The 19,045-nt window shown below is 45.7% G+C and overlaps 1 protein-coding gene across 1 annotated transcript in view; it reads left to right on the forward strand.

The window, feature by feature from the left end:
• LOC118088449 (sterol O-acyltransferase 1) overlaps window positions 1-19,045 on the forward strand; it is a 52,453-nt gene that overhangs the window by 3,552 nt on the left and 29,856 nt on the right. Inside the window, exons 3-4 of the mRNA XM_060276623.1 lie at window positions 768-905; window positions 16,595-16,653. Of these exons, the coding sequence (XP_060132606.1) occupies window positions 785-905; window positions 16,595-16,653 (180 nt within the window). The 5' untranslated portion in view covers window positions 768-784. The remainder of the gene's footprint in view (window positions 1-767; window positions 906-16,594; window positions 16,654-19,045) is intronic.

Raw genomic sequence — 19,045 nt, forward strand, 5'->3', positions numbered from 1 at the left:
TACCTTCATTAATACTCAACCGGAACAAAACTTTTGAAAAATACAAGTTTAAGGCAGCCTTTTTAACCGTAAATCCAGAGATGTTGTTAGACTACAAGTCCCATCATTCCTAGCTAGGAAAACAAGTGGTCAGAGATTATGGGAATTGTAGTCCAGCAACATCTGGGGACCCAGCCAAGACTGAGAGAGGCTGACTCTGAGAATGAAGGGAACAGTTTGTGGTTTTGAACAAACCCCATCCTCTACAACAGGGGTGGCCAACTCCCAAGAGACTGTGATCTACTCACAGAGTTAAAAACTGGCAGTGATATGCCCCCCCCTTTGGGTTTCAGGGCAAAGTTGAACTTTTTTTAGGAAGGAGGAAGACCGATTTGGGGGGTGGGGTTCAGGTCAAAGTTGTTGAGTATTTTCAGGGAGGAGGTAAAATGTTGAGCTTTTCTTAGGGGAGCCACAGTTGTTCAGCTTCTTTGGGGGGAGCCAATGATCTACCAGTGATCTACTGCAGACATCCAGTGATCTACCGGTAGATCACGATCTACCTGTTGGACTCGCCTGCTCTACAGTTTTCACAACTTTCATCAGTCTGAAGTGGTGTATTTAGAAATGTTTTCTGGCAGCCAGGATGCCTAGGGATTTGATTTGTAAAAAAAAGCACTGTGCTTATTAGAATGATTATAGGCTAATTCTACATCATATAATAAAGAACAATAAGTGCATGGTCATAAAATGCTGAGGTACTTCATACAAGTAAATTTTGTCCTCTGCAGTGTGTTAGCCTGACACCATGGTGGGTGAAGAAAATATCTCCGTAAGGAACCGCCGATCAACTTATGAGACTGCAGAAGAGAAAGGACACTTGTCAAAGAGACTTGAAGCAGACTGGTCTTTCCCACAATCAAGCAATGGTGAGATTTCATCAATAACTGCAGAAATCTTATCTGATTAATTATAAGAATTTATCAGTAGATTTATTTTGAATCTGCAAATGAACAGAAGTTCTGAAGTAAACACGATTTCTTCCTCAGTTCTTAAATAATGGATTGTTTCCAGTGTTCACCATGTCCAATGGGTCTACTATGAGTAAAACTTTGTTGACTACAACCCAGTTCATGCATTTTAGCTTTCCAATCTTTTTGAACCTGTTGGCACATCTGTAAAGTGGATTAATTGTGGGTGTTACACACACCCTACAACAAAGCACATCTTGTACTGTAAACTATTTTACTGTTTGTGATAGAAAAAATTCTGCTTTCAAGCCAAGTTTCGGTGTGTGGGTTGTGGGTGTATTCACCCACTTCTGCATTGTGGTTTTTATTGAAAGAGGTACCAGACATTTGCCCCTGGGTGTGGATACTGGTGTTCATTGCTAAGCATATTTACTCAAATTCACGCTGGGGGTAAAACTGCCTTCTACTGAGTTGGACCAGCAGTTCATCTGACCCAGTACTGCTTACTCTGACACGCAATTGCTCTTCAGACCACCTTATTGTGATCAGGTGGGATTCCATCAAGTCTGAGAGGCAGTGTGGTGTAGTGGTTAAGAGCAGTAGACTCGTAATCTGGGGAACCGGGTTCGCGTCTCCGCTCCTCCACATGCAGCTGCTGGGTGACCTTGGGCTAGTCACACTTCTCTGAAGTCTCTCAGCCCCACTCACCTCACAGAGTGTTTGTTGTGGGGGAGGAAGGGAAAAGGAGATTGTTAGCAGCTTTGAGACTCCTTCGGGTAGTGATAAAGTGGGATATCAAATCCAAACTCTTCCTCTTCCTCTTCTTCTTCTTCTTCTTCTTCTTCTTCTTCTTCTTCTTCTTCTTCTTCTTCTTCTTCTTCTTCTTCTTCTTCTTCTTCTTCTTCTTCTGCACAGAATGAGGTCCAGTCGCCCAACCAGCCTTTCCCTGTCCCGTAACGTAATTATGTGCTCTGGAGGGCTGGGGAAGTCTCCTCAGAACATGTTTAGGGCTCATGCAGGGGGAAGAGAGAGGGGAAAGTGACATTGCACGAGTGAACCTGATACCTCACAGACATATCCAACTTAGCACTGTGTTGAATTCCACGCATCATTTTCAACTGGAGATGCCAGAGATTGAACCTGGGGTTTTCTGCATGCAACACATGTGCTCTTCCACTGTCCTGAGCTGTGCCCCACTTTCCAGGTGCCTCTGTCAGGTGTACCCTCTGTCTGGGCTCAGACTGTATATGGGTTGGACCCACCACCCCATTCACAAAAGAGGACACCAATTTGCATGTAGTTTATGTCATATTCCAGCTTATGTCCCACTACTGGGTGGAGTGGAGGCCTGAAAAAATAGGCTAGGGCAGGCATCCCCAAACTTCAGCCCTCCAGATGTTTTGGACTACAATTCCCATCATCCCTTACCACTGGTCCTGTTAGCTAGGGATCATGGGAGTTGTAGGCCAAAACATCTGGAGGGCCACAGTTTGGGGATGCCTGGGTTACACAAGTAAATAAGATGTACAGCAAACAAAATGTTAGTTTCCTCCAGAAATGTATTTTTATACTAGGCAAAGCTTAACTTGCTGAATTTCTGCAGGGAGAGTATTGTGCCTGAGAAAGCATCAATTACAACAGCTCCAGTCTCTTGTGGGGAGGAATTTAAGGACATGGGGTGTGTGATCTATTGCTTTCCCACCTTGGGAGTGGTTGTTACTGGCATGAACACTTAAATGGGTATATTCACATCAAAGGCCAAGCCCTTTTTTTACTCAAGTAAAGAAAAGAGTTGTCATGTGACCTGGAATAATAACATTGCTATAATTATTTAAACTTTATAATTAACAAGAAATACTGATGGAATGCTCTGGTTGCTTTTTATCAATTTAATTCTGAGTTTGTCCAATTATATTGATTCCAATCATCCTTGTTTCTACATTTGAACCATTTTGTCTCATATAGCAAGCTAAATAGTTCACATAGCAAGTTCTTCCTTTAGCAAACCAGCAGTTTCAGCACAACCACAGCCATTCCCCGAACCTTCTTTCATACTTAAGAGCACCTCAAAACCAAACTAAAGGGAAATTCATTAATAAAAGGGATCTTTATTTATCCTTTATTAATATTTATGTTCCCTTCACTAGTTTGGCTGGAATTTCATTCAACATGCGCCCACTAAACTGATAGAAAGGTCAAGAGTTTCTTCTTAGTGATGATGTAATTAAAAATTAATAATAAAATTCAATAATAGACCACAGGTTCTGCAGTTTGTCGTGCTGGTTTAGTGGCTCATTTCTGACAAATCTGGAAGAATATTAGTCAATTCAACTTTCTGTCCTGTGTTTCCATCCAAGTTTGGCAATAAGATGACTGTGCAGTCTTGCATTGCAGAGTTTGAATTACGATATATATACATGATATAGCACATATTAATTCTGACCTGGCACACACATCCATTCTATCTGTACTCTCTGGGTTGCTGGTGTAGAGTAGATGCAATGATGAGATTTCTTCATCAGTAACTGCAGAAATCTTATAAGATTTTATCAGTGGATTTCTTTTGAATATGAAAATGAACAAAATTTCTGAAGTAAATACGAATTTTTCCTCAGTTCTTAAATAATGGATTGTTTCCAGTATTCACCATGTCCAATGGGTCTACTATGAGTAAAATCTTGTTTACAACCCAGTATATTTATTTTGGCTTTCCAATCTTTTTGGACCTGATGGCACATCTATAAAGTGGATTAATTGTTGTGATGCTACACACACCCTACGGCAAAGCACATCTTGTAAACTATATTTAATCGTTTGTGATAGAAAAAAATGCTGCTTTCAAGCCAAGTTTCGGTGTGTGGGTTGTGGGTGTGATATTGTGTGTGCCTGGGAAGGCCTCTGCTGACCTGTGCACTTAGGGTTGTCATATTGATGACCACTGGATTCTAACCATAGCTTAGAACTCGAATGATAAATTGAGTTATGATGAATTTGCGTAGCTGGCAAATTGTTTTCAGGCTGTTCCTGTTTTCTGTCCTCACAGCACTCAACTTTGTAAGCTCAGTCCTGTTTGAAAGCTCAGACCCTGTCTCTAGGGTGCAGGGCCCTTGGGAGGCTGAGCGATGGCCCTAATTGTGGTTTGTCAATTTGAAAATAAAACCATGTATTTACATAACTCTCCTCCTTTTTCTGGGTGCAGGTAATGTTCTCTTTATTTTTCGGTATTGAATTTAAAGATTTTCCTTCCCCAGGCCATTTTTGCAGATAAAGTCGCTTAGATTCGGGAAGAGGTAGACTCCATCGTGGGAGCAGGGCCGGGGCGGGGGAGTGCTAGAGGTCTGTCTAGTCAAGTTGCGTGGGATCAATTCCAATCTGTTACCTCTGAGGATGTGGACAGGCTGCTTGGACGAGTGAAACCAACCACCTGTCTCCTTGATCCTTGCCCATCCTGGCTTATAAAAGCTAGCCGGGAAGGGCTGGGTGATGGGTTTCGCAGGTTGGTGAATGCTTCTCTCTGTGAGGGAGTCTTCCCAGACCCGCTGAAAGAGGCGGTTATTAAACCGCTTCTTAAAAAACCATCTTTAGATGCGGCCAATATGGCCAACCATCGCCCAGTCTCAAATCTTCCATTCTTGGGCAAGGTCAATGAGCGAGTGGTTGCTGAACAACTCCAGGCACGCCTGGAAGAAGCGGACCATTTGGATCCCTTTCAGTCGGGATTCAGGCCTCATCATGGGACTGAAACTGCCTTGGTCACGCTGGTTGATGATCTCCGGCGAGCTAGGGACAAAGCTAAGAGCTGTTTCCTAGTCCTGCTGGATCTCTCAGCGGCTTTTGATACCATTGACCATAACATCCTTCTGGACCGTCTAGAGGGGTTGGGAGCTGGAGGCACTGTTATACAGTGGTTCCATTCCTTCCTCCTGGGCCGTGATCAGGAAGTGGTGGTGAGGGGTGAGTGCTCAGACCCCTGGGCTCTCACTTGTGGGGTGCCTCAGGGTTCTGTCCTCTCCCCCATGCTTTTTAACATCTACATGCAGTCGCTGGGAGAGATCATCAGGGGGTTTGGGCTGGGTGTTCATCAGTATGCGGATGATACCCAGCTCTACCTCTCTTTCAAATCAGAACCAGTGAAGGCGGTGAAGGTCCTGTGTTAGTTCCTAGAGGCGGTTGGAGGATGGATGGCGGCTAATAGATTGAGATTGAATCCTGACAAGACAGAAGTACTGTTTGTGGGGGACAGGAGGTGGGCACGTGTGGAGGACTCACTGGTCCTGAATGGGGTAACTGTACCCCTGAAGGTGACCCAGAAACTATAATCCAGAATGCGGCAGCTAGACTGGTGACTGGGAGCGGCCGCCGAGACCATATAACACCAGTCCTGAAAGACCTACATTGGCTCCCAGTATGTTTCCGAGCACAGTACGTTTCTGAGGATTAGCTTTTATCTGCCATCTGTACTTAATGTTCTAAGATGCATGGGGCTTGTGTTGCAGCCTGCCTTACCATTTGCTCCCTCTAACCTAGAAGCCTCTCCTGATGCTAGTTAAATCTCCATTTTCTGAGACTGATCATGGCCAGAGTAGGAGGGAGGACAGTAGTACTGTTCGTGGGGGACAGGGGGTGGGCTGGTGTGGAGGACTCCCTGGTCCTGAATGGGGTAACTGTGCCCCTAAAGGACCAGGTGTGCAGCCTGGGAGTCATTTTGGACTCACAGTTGTTCATGGAGGCACAGGTCAGTTCTGTATCCAGGGCAGCTGTCTACCAGCTCCATCTGGTATGCAGGCTGAGTCCCTACCTGCCTGCAGACTGTCTTGCCAGAGTGGTGCATGCTCTAGTTATCTCCCGCTTGGTTACTGCGATGCGCTCTAATTGGGGCTACCTTTGAAGGTGACCCAGAAACTATAACTAATCCAGAATGTGGCAGCTAGACTGGTGACTGGACACTTCTGACACAGTGGTTCCCTTACTTAAATTCCCCCATCCAGTTAATCTCACATCATGCGTTATCTGCCCATTAGCCTTCAATATTACCTGGCTTCTGTCAAAATACGGTTTTAACATATTAACATGAAAAACTTTACATCGTCTCTCTTCAGCATTTATCTCAACTAGATAGTTCACCGCTGATAGCTTTTCTATCACTCTAAAGGGTCCGTCCCAGGAAACCTCAAGCTTCTGCTGTTGTCTGGGTCTCAGAACCAGGACTTGGTCACCAGGTTGGAAGTTCCGGTGTCTAGCGTGTGCGTCGTACCATCCTTTCTGGCGTTGTTGTGCTCTCTTTAAATTGCAGGATGCTAGTTTCTTGATCTCCTGTAAGTCACTTTGCAGTTCCTGAAGATAGGTTAAGACGTCAGCACTCTCAATGGGTTCCTTTCCTACCCAGGCAGACTTCAACAGGTCTAATGGTCCACGGGGTTGCCTTCCAAATAAAATTTCAAAGGGGCTAAAGCCCGTACTTTCTTGAGGTACCTCTCTGTACCCAAATAGAAAATGCTGTAAACGCTCATACCAATCATTTGGGTGATTGAACGGATATGTCTTCAGCATTTGGTTAAGGATTTGATTAAATTTTTTCTGTCAAGCCATTGGACTGCGGATGATAAGCTGTCACTTTTAGATGTTTAATCCCACACAGAGATAACAGCTCCTCCATTGACTTAGATATAAAGGCTGCCCCCAAGTCCGTAATGATCTCCTTAGGGAACCCTAGCCTAGAGAACACAGACAATAAAGCTTTAGCCACTGTCTTTGTGTCTATGTCTCTCAGGGGAATAGCCTCTGGATATCGTGTAGCATAGTCCAACATAGTCAGAACATATTTATGACCACGACGTGTTGCTCTAGAAACTGGCCCAATGATATCCACACCAATCCTGAAGAAAGGCTCTGTTACTACAGGAATTGGTTGCAGCAAGCCACGGGTCTTGTCACCACTTTTCCCTGCTCTTTGGCATATCGGGCAGGACTTGCAATAAGCCCGAATGGCCTTTCCCATCCCAGGCCAATAAAACCGCGATTGTATTCTGTCTCTGGTTTTATTAATGCCTAGGTGAGCAGCAATGGGTGAATCATGTGCCAGCTGTAAAACCTGTAGTCGGTATTTCTGGGGCAAAACCAACTGTTTTTTTGTTTTCCATACTGCTGCACTTTCCCTCCTTTTAGCTATTCTATGAAGTCTCCCCTCTATTTCAGTAAACACGCAGGGATTCTCTACAGTCACTTCAGTGTCAGGGCTCTGCACCTTATCCCACAATTCTTTCAGGGATTCATCCTCCTTCTGTTCTACTAAAAACTGGGTGCTAAATTCCTGTGCATTCGGTAGTGTAAGCAGTACCTCCTCTCCCATAGGCTCTATGGGTAGTGCATTAGGGACAGGGGTTGAACCCGCAAGGGCTTGAGATTTCGCTCTTGTGACAAGGTCTATTTGGTGTCTCTGTTTTGCTAAGTCATTCCCTATTAAGACAGGAACCTCCAGATCATCCCATATACCCACTATCTACTTGCCATGAAAGCCTTGGTACTGAATGTTTACTTCTGCTATCGGCACCTCAAATTCAGGACCCCATATACCTTTTAGGCTGTAAGACTGGTTTGGGAGATATTGTTCTTTAGGGATCCAACAAAGTCTCACCAGAGTAACCTGTGCGCCAGTGTCTCTAAGTCCCATTAATTGTTGCCCAATTACTCTGACAGTCTCCATAAATTCCTTGTTAACCTCTCCCTCAGCTCTCCAGACCTGCATAACTTTAGCAGAATCCTCTGCTTGACTGAGCTCTGGCACCTGGCCTGCTGTCTGAGGAGGGTGTATAGCACGGGTGTCAGAGACAAGGCCCGCGGGCCAAATCTGGCCCGCCTGCCCTTGCGATGTGGCCCACCGCTCACCACTCGCCGCCCGCGGCCCGCTGGCCCGCCCGCCGGCCCGCCAGCGCGGCCGCTCCCCGGCGCGGCCGCTCGGTCGCTCCCCCGTGCTCGCCCGGCGCTGCTGGATCCTCTGAGCTGCTGGCCGCTATGCGCGCACCAGTAGCCAATTCAGGGCGCCGGGATGGCAGGTTTCCTCAGCCGGGTGGAGGCGAGTCCGCTGGCTCCAGCGCTCCGCCCGGCGCTGCTGGATCCTCCGAGCTGCTGGGCGCTGCGCGCGCACCAGCACCCGATTCAGGGTGCCGGGATGGAAGGCTTCCTCAGCCGGGCGGAGGTGAGTCCGCTGGCTCCAGCGCTCCGCCCGGCGCTGCTGGATCCTCTGAGCTGCTGGGTGCTGCGCGCGCACCAGCAGCCAGTTCAGGGCGCCGGGATAGCAGGCTTCCTCAGCCGGGTGGAGGCGAGTCCGCTGGCTCCAGCGCTCCGCCCGGCGCTGCTGGATCCTCCGAGCTGCTGGGTGCTGCGCGTGCACCAGCAGCCGGTTCAGGGCGCCGGGATGGCAGGCTTCCTCAGCCGGGCGGAGGCGAGTCTGCTGGCTCCAGCGCTCCACCCGGCGCTCTGAGTTGCTGGGCGCTCCGCGCTCCAGCAGCCAGTTCCGGGCGGCGGGACAGCACGCAGGCCTCCTCCTCCTGCTGCTGCCGCAGCTGGCGTGCTGGATCCTGCTGGCTGGCTGGGGCGCATCTCCCTCAGTGCAGCCAACACTGGTTGGCAGCAACAGCTCTCCAGCTTTCAGCCCTGCCTGGAGTTGCTGCCAGGATTCCTGCATTGCAGGGGGTTGGGCTAGATGACCGATGCAGGTGTGTGTGTGTGTGTGTGTGTGTGTGTGTGTGTGCACCTTGTGGGTCTTTCATCCCCTGCAAGAGAAAGCCCTCCCCATCAAGCCAAAGGGCAACCCTTTTGCTGGGGGCACCTGCTGGAGCTCTGAAACCTGCTGTCCAAATAAATCCCCCTCTCCAAGCCTCCCTCTTGAGCAGCCACAGACAGACCCCCGTGAAGAGGAGCCTCCTTCCATGGCTGCCCCAACCCAACATCTTCCCCAACCCCAGACGCTGAGCTTTCATTTTTCAAAAAAGGTCTCTAGTCCTCCCAGAGAACTTTGGAACTCCCTGCCTAGGGAAGCTAGATGGGCTCCCTCCCTGCTGGCAGATGGGAACTGACTGTGTTTTGAGGAAAGGGCTAGCGTTTTGGTATTTTTATTGTTGCTATTATCTGTATTTCTAATAGATCTTTTCAATACATTGTTTTAATTCTATTTGCGCTGGCTGACGGGAGTTGTAGTCTGCCGTGCGCCCTCTTTCAGGAGCTCTGCGCAGAGCATGTCCCGACCAAAGGTGGGAGGGGCTCCCCAGAATCATCTCTCCTTTGCCCCCAAGAATGACATTTCTCCTGCAACCCGCCACTGCAGATTGTTGAAGGCTCTTCAGGCGTTCCCAATAAGTATTCAGTTAAGCCTCTGCAATAGTTCTGTCCTGCACCGATTATTATTTTTTAAGCAAAGAGGGTGATTTTTGTTGTCTTTGTTTAGAAAATGTTAAATTCGGTCAATAATATATTAGCAACAGTTGAAAATGAATCTCGGGTAGATACCGCTCCTAGGAAGAAAGGTGGGATATCAAAGCAACACATAAATAAATATGCACAACATGTTTTAATATTCATGCACGTTAACAGCAGTCTGTAGATGGGAGCTGAAGTCCAGCACTAACTGTTTCCTTCTATTTATATGTTTCTGTGAATTTCTGTGAATTCTGTGAATTTTTGCCAGCTGGACTCATTGTTGGAGTTGCTTGAAGGATGAGGGTGAGATCTGGACATTATACAGTACTCCAGATTAGGACATTAGGAAGAACCTCCTGACAGTAAGAGCTGTTCGGCAGTGAAATTTACTACCAAGGAGTGTGGTGGAGTCTCCTTCTTTGGAGGTCTTTAAGCAGAGGCTTGATGGGCATATGTCAAGAATGCTTTGATGGTGTTTCCTGCTTGGCAGGGGGTTGGACTGGATGGCCCTTGTGGTCTCTTCCAACTCTATGATTCTATGATAGGGGGGTCTGCTTATTATTCTGCTTAAAAGTGACAATAATTTATGATAATAAAGAGTGGACACATAGTCCTACAGATATAACCGGCCCTTTGAGGGTGACCAAACTGCTGATGCGGCTCCCGATGAATTTGAGTTTGACACCCCTGGTGTATAGTATCTGTTTGAAGCAACAATTTTACCGGTTTCGCAGCATCACCTGCAGTTTGTGCTTTTGCCAGTAGGGGGCATTTTGCTCGAACATGCCCCTCCCTTTCACAGAAAAAACATGTAATTTTCTTTTGAGGTGGCTTAACAGACCCCGCTTGTCTGACAGGGTTGTATTCTTGTTTTTCCCGACTTTCTCCAGCTCACCACAGTTTATTTTTCTGTGAAGGCTTAGGGAATATTATTTAACCATCCTCCCCTTCAATTTGATCTAAAACTTCTGCTGCTGCTGCCACAGTTTGTAATTTTTTGTCCCTCAGAAACCACCGTAAACTGGTAGGAACATGTTTGAAGAACTGCTCTAAGCCAATTAACTGGTTTTTTTCTTTCTTTCTGGTTTTTATTTGCATTTCAAATCATTACAAATTATATCAACACCAACAGAGGAAGGAAAAAGAAAGAATTAAGAAAACTATTATAAATTATAAACAATTATAAATCAAGAAATCATATAAAATGGTAAATCATATACATTTAACATGTTGTAAATAAATAAAAAAAATAGACTTAAACAAATTAATGACCAACAAAAGCAAACTTCAATTAAGAAAAGACAAATGAAGGAAGAACATGGATAGAAAGAATGAGATAAAAAGGTAACTAAAAAGAGAAAAATAAAGAATTATATATATATAAAGAAAGATATATATATATATGTATAGTTTACATTTTTTCTACCCCCCCACCATCCCACCCTCCACCCACCATACGTGAAACTGTGCTTCCAGCCATATTTGTTCTGCGCCTTTTATGTTCTTTCAATCGTCTGTATACCTGAAACATTATTATTTATCTCTTAATAGATCTTTTGTACCTGAGTCATCAAATGGCTTCTGCAAGCGAGGGTTTTTCCATCATTGTCCTTACGTAATTTCTATATTTCCCCCAATCTTTATTTCTGGTTTCCTCATTAATTCCTTTAATTTCAGCATATTTCATTGCTGAATTGTAATATATTAACAATTTTTTCTGCCAGTCCTCTTTGGTTGGTACCTTGTTACTTTTCCAATTTAAACCAATCAAATTTCTGGCTGCTGTTGCAGCATACATTACGATACTTCTATCTTTGGGCCTGATTTCATCATGTAATATACCAAGGAGGAATAGTTCTGGGTTCTTTTTAAATGAGTACTTAAGGATTTTTTTCATTTCCCTATAAATCATATCCCAGTAGGGCTTTATTTCGTTACACCTCCACCATATATGGATGTAACTGCCTATTTCTTTTTGACATCGCCAGCACTTCTCATCAGCTCCTTTATACATTTTGGATAATTTTTGTGGTGTTAGGTGCCATCTATGTTGCATTTTAATTAGGTTTTCTTTTAGGTCATAGCTTGGCGTATAATTCATATCCCTGTTCCATAGTTTCTCCCAGCTGTCTACCACGATTGCCTTCCCCAAATCTTGTCCCCAACGAATCATTGATGTTTTGGTTAATTCTTCTTTTGTTTCCCATTCCAATAATAAACTGTATAGATTTTTTATATATTTATTCCCGCCAATTGTTAAGATTTTTTCGAATTGGGAAATTTCCTTATTGAATCCTATCTTTTTGTCTATTTGGAACCTTTGGTTTATTTGGAAGTACTGCAACCAGCTGCTTAGGAGATGTTTTAATTCGTTGTAACTTTTTAATTTTAATTCGGCCCCAACTTCTTCTAATATGTCCTTATAATTTGGCCAGCTTGTGCCCATGTTACGTCTTTTGACCGCCACCACTTCCAGTGGCGATAACCATTTCGGAGTTTTTGTTTCTAAGATTCTGCGATATTGCTTCCAAATTTTATAGATGGATTTCCTGATAATATTATTTAAAAAAATATTTTGGGGTCTTAGATTTTTTTGTGTTAAATAAAAATGCCAGCCAAAGCCAAGTCCTTCGCCTTCTAAATCTAATATTTCATCATTTTTAAGCTCCACCCACTCCTTCATCCAGTATAAGGCTGCTGCATTATGATAAAGCTCCAAATCCGGTACGTCCAGGCCCCCTCTACTCTTATGGTCAATTAGCACTTTATATTTTATTCTAGGTTTTCTGCCTCCCCATATAAATTTGGTAATGTCTTTTTTCCATTCATTAAAGCATTTGCTTTCGCCTAGGATGGGTAAATTTTGAAAATAATAATTCATCTTGGCTAACACTGCCATTTTAATCAGAGAAATGCGTCCCAATAATGATATTTTTAACTTCGTCCAAATTTCCATTTTCTTTTTGTTCTCCTTCCAAATTTTAACATAATTTTCCTGATATAAATCAATGCTTTTTGCTGTTATTTGGATTCCCAAATAATTTATTTTCTTCTTAATTTGTATACCGGTCAATTCTTGTAATTGTTCTTTTCCCTCTATCTCTAGTTTTTTTACCATCATATTCGTTTTTTAATAATTTATTATAAAGCCTGCCAATTTGCCATATTCCTCAATTTTTTGCAGTGCCTTGGGGACGCTGTTAATGGGCTCTTCTGTTGTTATAATTACATCGTTGGCGTAAGCTTTAACTTTAAATCTTTTTTGTCCAATTACCACACCTTTAATATCTTCTTCATTTCTTATGTTTTGTAATAATACTTCCAACACCACTATATAAAGTAGGGGAGATAGGGGGCACCCCTGTCGCGTCCCTCTTTTTATATCAATATTGTCTGAGAGATTGCCATTTATTATCAATTTAGCTGTCTGGTTTGTATAAATTGCTTCTATTGCCCTCTCTAAATTATTCCCTAGTCCTAATTTTATTAGTAGTCTCTTCATAAAGAACCAAGAGACTCTATCAAAAGCTTTTTCAGCATCGATTGATATCACTGCTGCCTTCTTACCTCGGTTATTCTCTAGGCATTCAAAAATGTTTATAATATTCCTGATGTTATCTTTTAGCTGCCTACCCTTTATAAATCCCGCCTGGTCCGAATGTATAATATCCTTTAATATCAAATTTATTCTATTGGCCAATATTTTTGCGTAAATTTTGTAGTCCGAATTTAATAATGAGATTGGTCTATAATTTTTTGGGTTTTCTAAATCTGAGTTTTGCTTGGGCAGCAGTGACACCAATGCTTCCTTCCATGTTTCTGGCAGTTTCCCGTACTTCATAATATTATTCATAAGATCTTTTAATGGTTTTGATATTACTTCTTGTAAGCATTTATAATATTCAGCTGGTAGGCCGTCCGGGCCTGGAGCTTTCCCCTTTTTTAATTCCTGTAGCACTGTCTTGATTTCATTTTCCGAAATTTATTGATTTAATATTTTCTCTGGTGATAAGCCAATTAACTGTTTAAGCTCCTCAAAGCTCTTCACACTGCTTCCTTCTACCCATCTATCCAGCAGTCTATCCAATCTACTTCCCAACTGGGCATAAGTTTCCTTTGGGTTCCGCTTAATTCCATGAAATGTCTTCCTACTCTGCTCTGCTGTGAGCCCACAATGCACTTTAACCCAATGTTTAAAAACTGAGTAGCTTGATAATTCCTCCTCCCTCAAGTCTGAATAAATTTCACTCAAGATCCCACAGATCTGAGGACGTAAATATATCATCCAGTTCTCCTCAGGGATATGAAATTCTCCACATACCCTCTCAAAAGAGAATAAAAATGCCTCTATATCATCACCACTCACATATTTAGGGAATCGTTTCACGTTCACTGAGGTAACTTCATTAGTATTGAGATTCTGTGGTAACTCTGCCCTTAATTTCATCTCTTCAAGCCAAAGAGAATACATCTCTCTCTATCTGTCCTCAATCGTTCCAGCTGTATTTCTTTTTCTGCTTCAACTCTACTTTTTTCTGCTTCAACTCTACTTTTTTCTGCTTCAACTCGAGCTATCTCCAATTGAACTTTCAATATTTGTAGCTCTGAGTTGGAATTTTCTTCACTAGTTTCAACTTCCTGAGTTCTAACATCTCCCTTTGCTCTCTCCCCTTTCGTAAATGTGCCATCTTCTGACAGGATTTGTTTGTCTTATTCGACTTCACTCAGCGTGTGGGTGTTGTTTTCAAATCACGACGCTGCCACCAAAAATGTGAGGGATCCCCCCCTCACTGCTTTAACATCAAAGACTCTCCCTGTGCTTCTCTACAAACAGGAGAAAAAACCTCGAGTGTCCAAATTGGACTTGTCTCCAGAGTACCTCAGGCGCTGCGTTCGAAACCTATTGCCACCAGTGGGGTGTCCCTCCCATGGATCCCTACTGCTACAGTGTGCCTCTCCCTTAGGCAACTATGTGGCTCCTTCGGCTTTGCTAACCAGCCCTTTGTATGACAGGATAAAAAGCAAACAGTTTCCTCTTCCCCAGGAAAGCTTTGTTCTCCCTTCTTTGTCACACCTCTGAAGGTACTGAGACACTGCCGAGTCAGTGAACGTTTAAGCACATTTAACTTTATTATTTAACTTATAAACATGAATTTCTTTGGTTCTTAAAAGCACATATCTTCTTTTTAGTGAACACAGACTTGTTAATACAGCTCCTGCATCCCTCTCTAACATTCTACCCTCCAACTGCCAACTCCCAACTGCCAACTGCCATTTAGAATGCCATCTAGCTCCGCCTCCCAAGGAACACCTGCCTATAATGGGAGTGATACCGTGTTTCTCATATTTTAAGGCATCCCTACAAAATAAGGCATGGCAGGATTTCCAAGACCTAGCGAAATATAAGGCGTACCCCGAAAATAAGACATGCTGGTATGGCAGGGCACGCCATGCCAAGTCCCAACCCAGCGGGACCCGGCAAAGGTCTGAGAGGGCGGCTCCGGGAAGCGAGGAAGGAGCAGGCAGCGGCCGACAGCAAGAACCTTCCGCGAGGGAAAACGGGACGACATGCCCAGGCAAGAGACAGGAGAGACAGGAGGAGGAAGAGGGCAGCGGCGGCAGCAGCTGCAAGCAGGGACCCAGACAAGGAGGCAGCCAGGAGCGCGAGAGGGAGCGCAGCCGGAGCCGGAGGGCGAGGAGGAGCCTCTGGCGTGGGGAAGCCGGAGGGCGGGCAGGCAGGCAGGCAGGCCGGGCGGCTGTGGCGGGGCAGAGGATCCGCCGGTGGGAGCTGGGAAGGAGGAGGAAGTGATGCGTGTTCCGGCCTGGCTCCTCCTTCCCTGGCGTGCGCTGTGCTTGCGCTGTGCTGCTCTCCCGCCGTTCTTCCGGCTCAGCTAGAGCCGAGACAAGGACACGGGGAAGGAGGAGGAAGAGGAGGCGGGGCCTCGGCACCCATGGCAGCCTCCTCCGGATGGGAGCCCACCCTTTGCCGGCTCGAGCTCCAAGCCGGCGGCGGGCTGCTGCCTTTGCTGGTTCCCGCTCAGTTGGGGCTCGGCAAAGCGCGCACTTTGCCAAGCCCCAACGGAGCGGGAGCCGGCAAAGGCAGCAGCGCGCGCTTTGCCAAGCTCCAAGCCGGCGGCGGGACGCAGCAAGAGCTGCAGCGCGCACAGCTTGGAGCCCCAACCCGGCAGGACCCAGCAGCGTGCCCTGCTGAAGCACCAACAAAGTGCACAGCAGCCAGTTCCGGGCGCCGAGCCACAGCAGAAAGAGGAGGTACCGTAATTTTTTTTTAAAAAAAGACACCCCCGAAAATAAGCCACAGGCTTATTTTCTTGAGTAAAAATGAATATAAGACATGACTTATAATATGAGAAACACGGTAGATTAACATGATGAACTGGAGCCGCCGAGACCATATAACACCGGTCCTGAAAGACCTACATTGGCTCCCAGTACGTTTCCAAGCACAATTCAAAGTATTGGTGCTGACCTTTAAAGCCCTAAATGGCCTTGGTTCAGTATACCTGAAGGAGCGTCTCTACCCCCATCGTTCTGCCTGGACACTGAGGTCCAGCACCGAAGGCCTTCTGGCGGTTCCCTCGTTGCGAGAAGCCAAGTTGCAGGGAACTAGGCAGAGGGCCTTCTCGGTAGTGGTGCCTGCCCTGTGGAACGCCCTCCCATCAGATGTCAAAGAGGAAAAACAACTACCAGACTTTTAGAAGACATCTGAAGGCAGCCCTTCTTAGGGAGGCTTTTAATGTTTAATAGATTACTGTATTTTATTTTTCTGTCGGAGAGTGCAGGGGGCAAGCGGTGCATGGATGGTTGAATCATACAGATGTCCGGGAGGTGGCCAGGCTAGAATCCTTCTCCCTAGCACCTCCTGTTTTTTTAGTATTTGGGTAGATAAGTTTAAATGGTCTGCCAAAATTAACTACGGTTTTAATGCACTCCAGGAACGGAAGCCTTGGAAATCGGAATACGGTAGGTTGTTTTTCCTTTTGGTCAGTAGCGGATTACTAATGCAGGTACATCTCAGCAGGGGAATAAGTGAAAGTTTTGAGGGCCAGTGACTTTTGTGGACTTATTTTCAGCACTGATTTTAAAATACTTTAAATTTCCAGTTTGCATACAATTCCTGTTTTGCCTTTCATACTTGTGGAAAACATATACCCAGTATTTATTGTCTTTATCGTTTACAGTACAGTAACGATTTGTTTTTTTCTCTCTCTTAGGTCGTGTTGACGTTGACCATTTGGTCACTCGAAAGATGCAACTTTTGGTGGAGGCTGAGGTAAACCTATCTGAATTGTAGTTAATATGAGTTGACAAGGAGGAATCCCTAGATGGCAAAAAACCCACCTCCCATCTGCAACAGATCTATGCATAATATTGGCTTGTTACGGTAGCAATCCTAGATCCTGTAATTGGAGTCACTGAGTCTTGGACTGCTGAAAGATTTCCTAGGTCTTCTGACATTTTATTTTATTTGAACCATTACAGTCCTTTGTAGCTTTATTATCCCCCAACCCTTCAAAGGTTCATGCTGTGTTCACTGCCCCCAACCCTTCAAAGGTTCATGCCTTAGAAACCTTCAGCTGCTGTTGTAGGGCACAGGAGGTGGCTAGTCTGTTAGCAAGTGGGATACTTAAGGAATTCATTCTTTGTGATTTCCACTACAGTATAAATAACCTGATTTGGTTAGATCCCCGGAGGCACGCTTCATTGTCTCAAGAGACAGATGGATGCCAACAATAACAACCTGATCTGCACCTTCTGGCCTGATTGAAACTTAAACTATTCACCCACTTTCACATTTCTCAAATATGCCAGCTCTTCGCTAAGAAAGCATATCAAAATGCATTTAGAAATCTTGAGAGAGAAATGTGTGTTTAAATGCATTAAAGGAAAAGCAGGACAAAACAGAATCGTGAGTGCATGAGAAAGCAGATACGTTCTCAAATATTTGCTGTTGCACAGTATGTGAAAAATAAAAGTCTTTTAAGAAGAAGAAAGTTTCACAGACTGGCTATCTATCACTAGCCAAAGCATTGCTGCTCATATTTAGTACAGCTAGAGCCACAAGAGCTGCATATCAGTGTTTTGGTAAGCTGGGACTGGAATAAAAAAAATTCCTTCCAGCAGCACCTTAGAGACCAACTAAGTTTGTCATTGGCATGAGGTTTTGTGTGCATGCACACTTCTTCGGATACACTGAAACAGAAGTCACTAGATGCTTATATATAACCGGTAGTGAGAGGGTGGGGCGGAGTATTACTCAGAAGGGTGGTGGAAAAGGGTGATTGACTGCCTGATAGCTGTTGATGACTGTTAACGACTGCAATTGGTCTTACAGGAAAAAGCAAGGGGTGAGATGGCTAAAGATAGCTTTATCATGTATCTACCGTGTTCCCCCTATTTTAAGACGTAGTCATAAAATAAGCCGTAGCAGGCTTTTTAAGCATTTGTAAAATATAAGACAGCCCCTGAAAATAAGTCATACCTCCGTGCTGCGCGGAGTGAGACCATGAGCGCCCGCCCAGCCAGCCAGCGGGACCCAGCACGCCGGCCGCAGGAGGAGGAGGACATCTGCCGGGTTAGCGCCCGGAACTGGCTACTGCCACGTGGAAGAAGAGTGCCAAGTCAGCAGCAGCAATGCCAGCCGTGGCAGGAGGCAGGAGGTGCCCGGAAACGGCGGCTGCTGCAGCCCTGACAAAGCACGCAGCAGTGCTGCTCGCCCCGAGGCAGCGGGACCCAGCAGCAGCGTTGCCCTCGTCCTCCTGCTGCTGTTGCTGCTGCTGTTACTGCCGGGCCAGGCGGAGGCGAGGCCGCTGCTCGCCCCTGGGGGCCGTGGAGGAGGCTGGGCGGGGACAGCCGGAGCCCAGCCGGGCAGCAGCAGCAGGAGGAGGACAAGGACGGCGCTACTGCTGGGTCCCGCTGCCTCGGGACGAGCGGCGCTGCTGCACGCTTTGTTGGGGCTGCAGCAGCCGCTGGTTCCGGGTGTCTGCCTCCTCCTCCCGAAAAGGAATGCTCTGCTTCCCCACCACCACCACCCGCAATGCCGGGGCTTTCAATCACACCCCAAGGGACTGGCTCCAAAGGTCCATAAGCCATAGGGTAATTTTCTTGTGTAAAATAAATATAAGACAGTGTCTTAAAATATGGGAAACACAGGTATATACCGGTATATATATAAAATAAATGTAGAACATGCATTTTGTCAATGCCCACCTTTCTCCGAAGCCGCTTGCCCGATTGCCATCAAATTTGGCCACAAAGTCAGACGGCACACCTAAGGCAGGTATATACCTGATTTTGTGTCAAAATAAATAGCAACCTCCAGTGGACATCAAAGGAATAGGCGGAATAGGAGCATATTCCCACGTGATCCAGGCAGTCTGCCGAGATCCAGACCGACTAACGAAATTTAGGACCAATGGACAACCCCAGCCCCGAGATCCACACACCACACCGAGATCCACCCTGCCCCGCCATCCACCGCACCAAAATCAAACCCACCCTGCAATCCAAGCAAACCCACCCTGATCAATCCCACCCCACGATCCAGCCAGCCCTGGAGATCCAACCCCCCCCCCCCGGCATCCACCACACTGAAATCAAGCCCAAGCAAACCAACCCTGATCAAACCTACCCTGCGATCCAGCCAGGCCCAGAGATCCAACCCC

The sequence above is a fragment of the Zootoca vivipara genome, chromosome 7, assembly GCF_963506605.1.
Source record: "Zootoca vivipara chromosome 7, rZooViv1.1, whole genome shotgun sequence".
NCBI classification, from domain to species: Eukaryota; Metazoa; Chordata; class Lepidosauria; order Squamata; family Lacertidae; genus Zootoca; species Zootoca vivipara.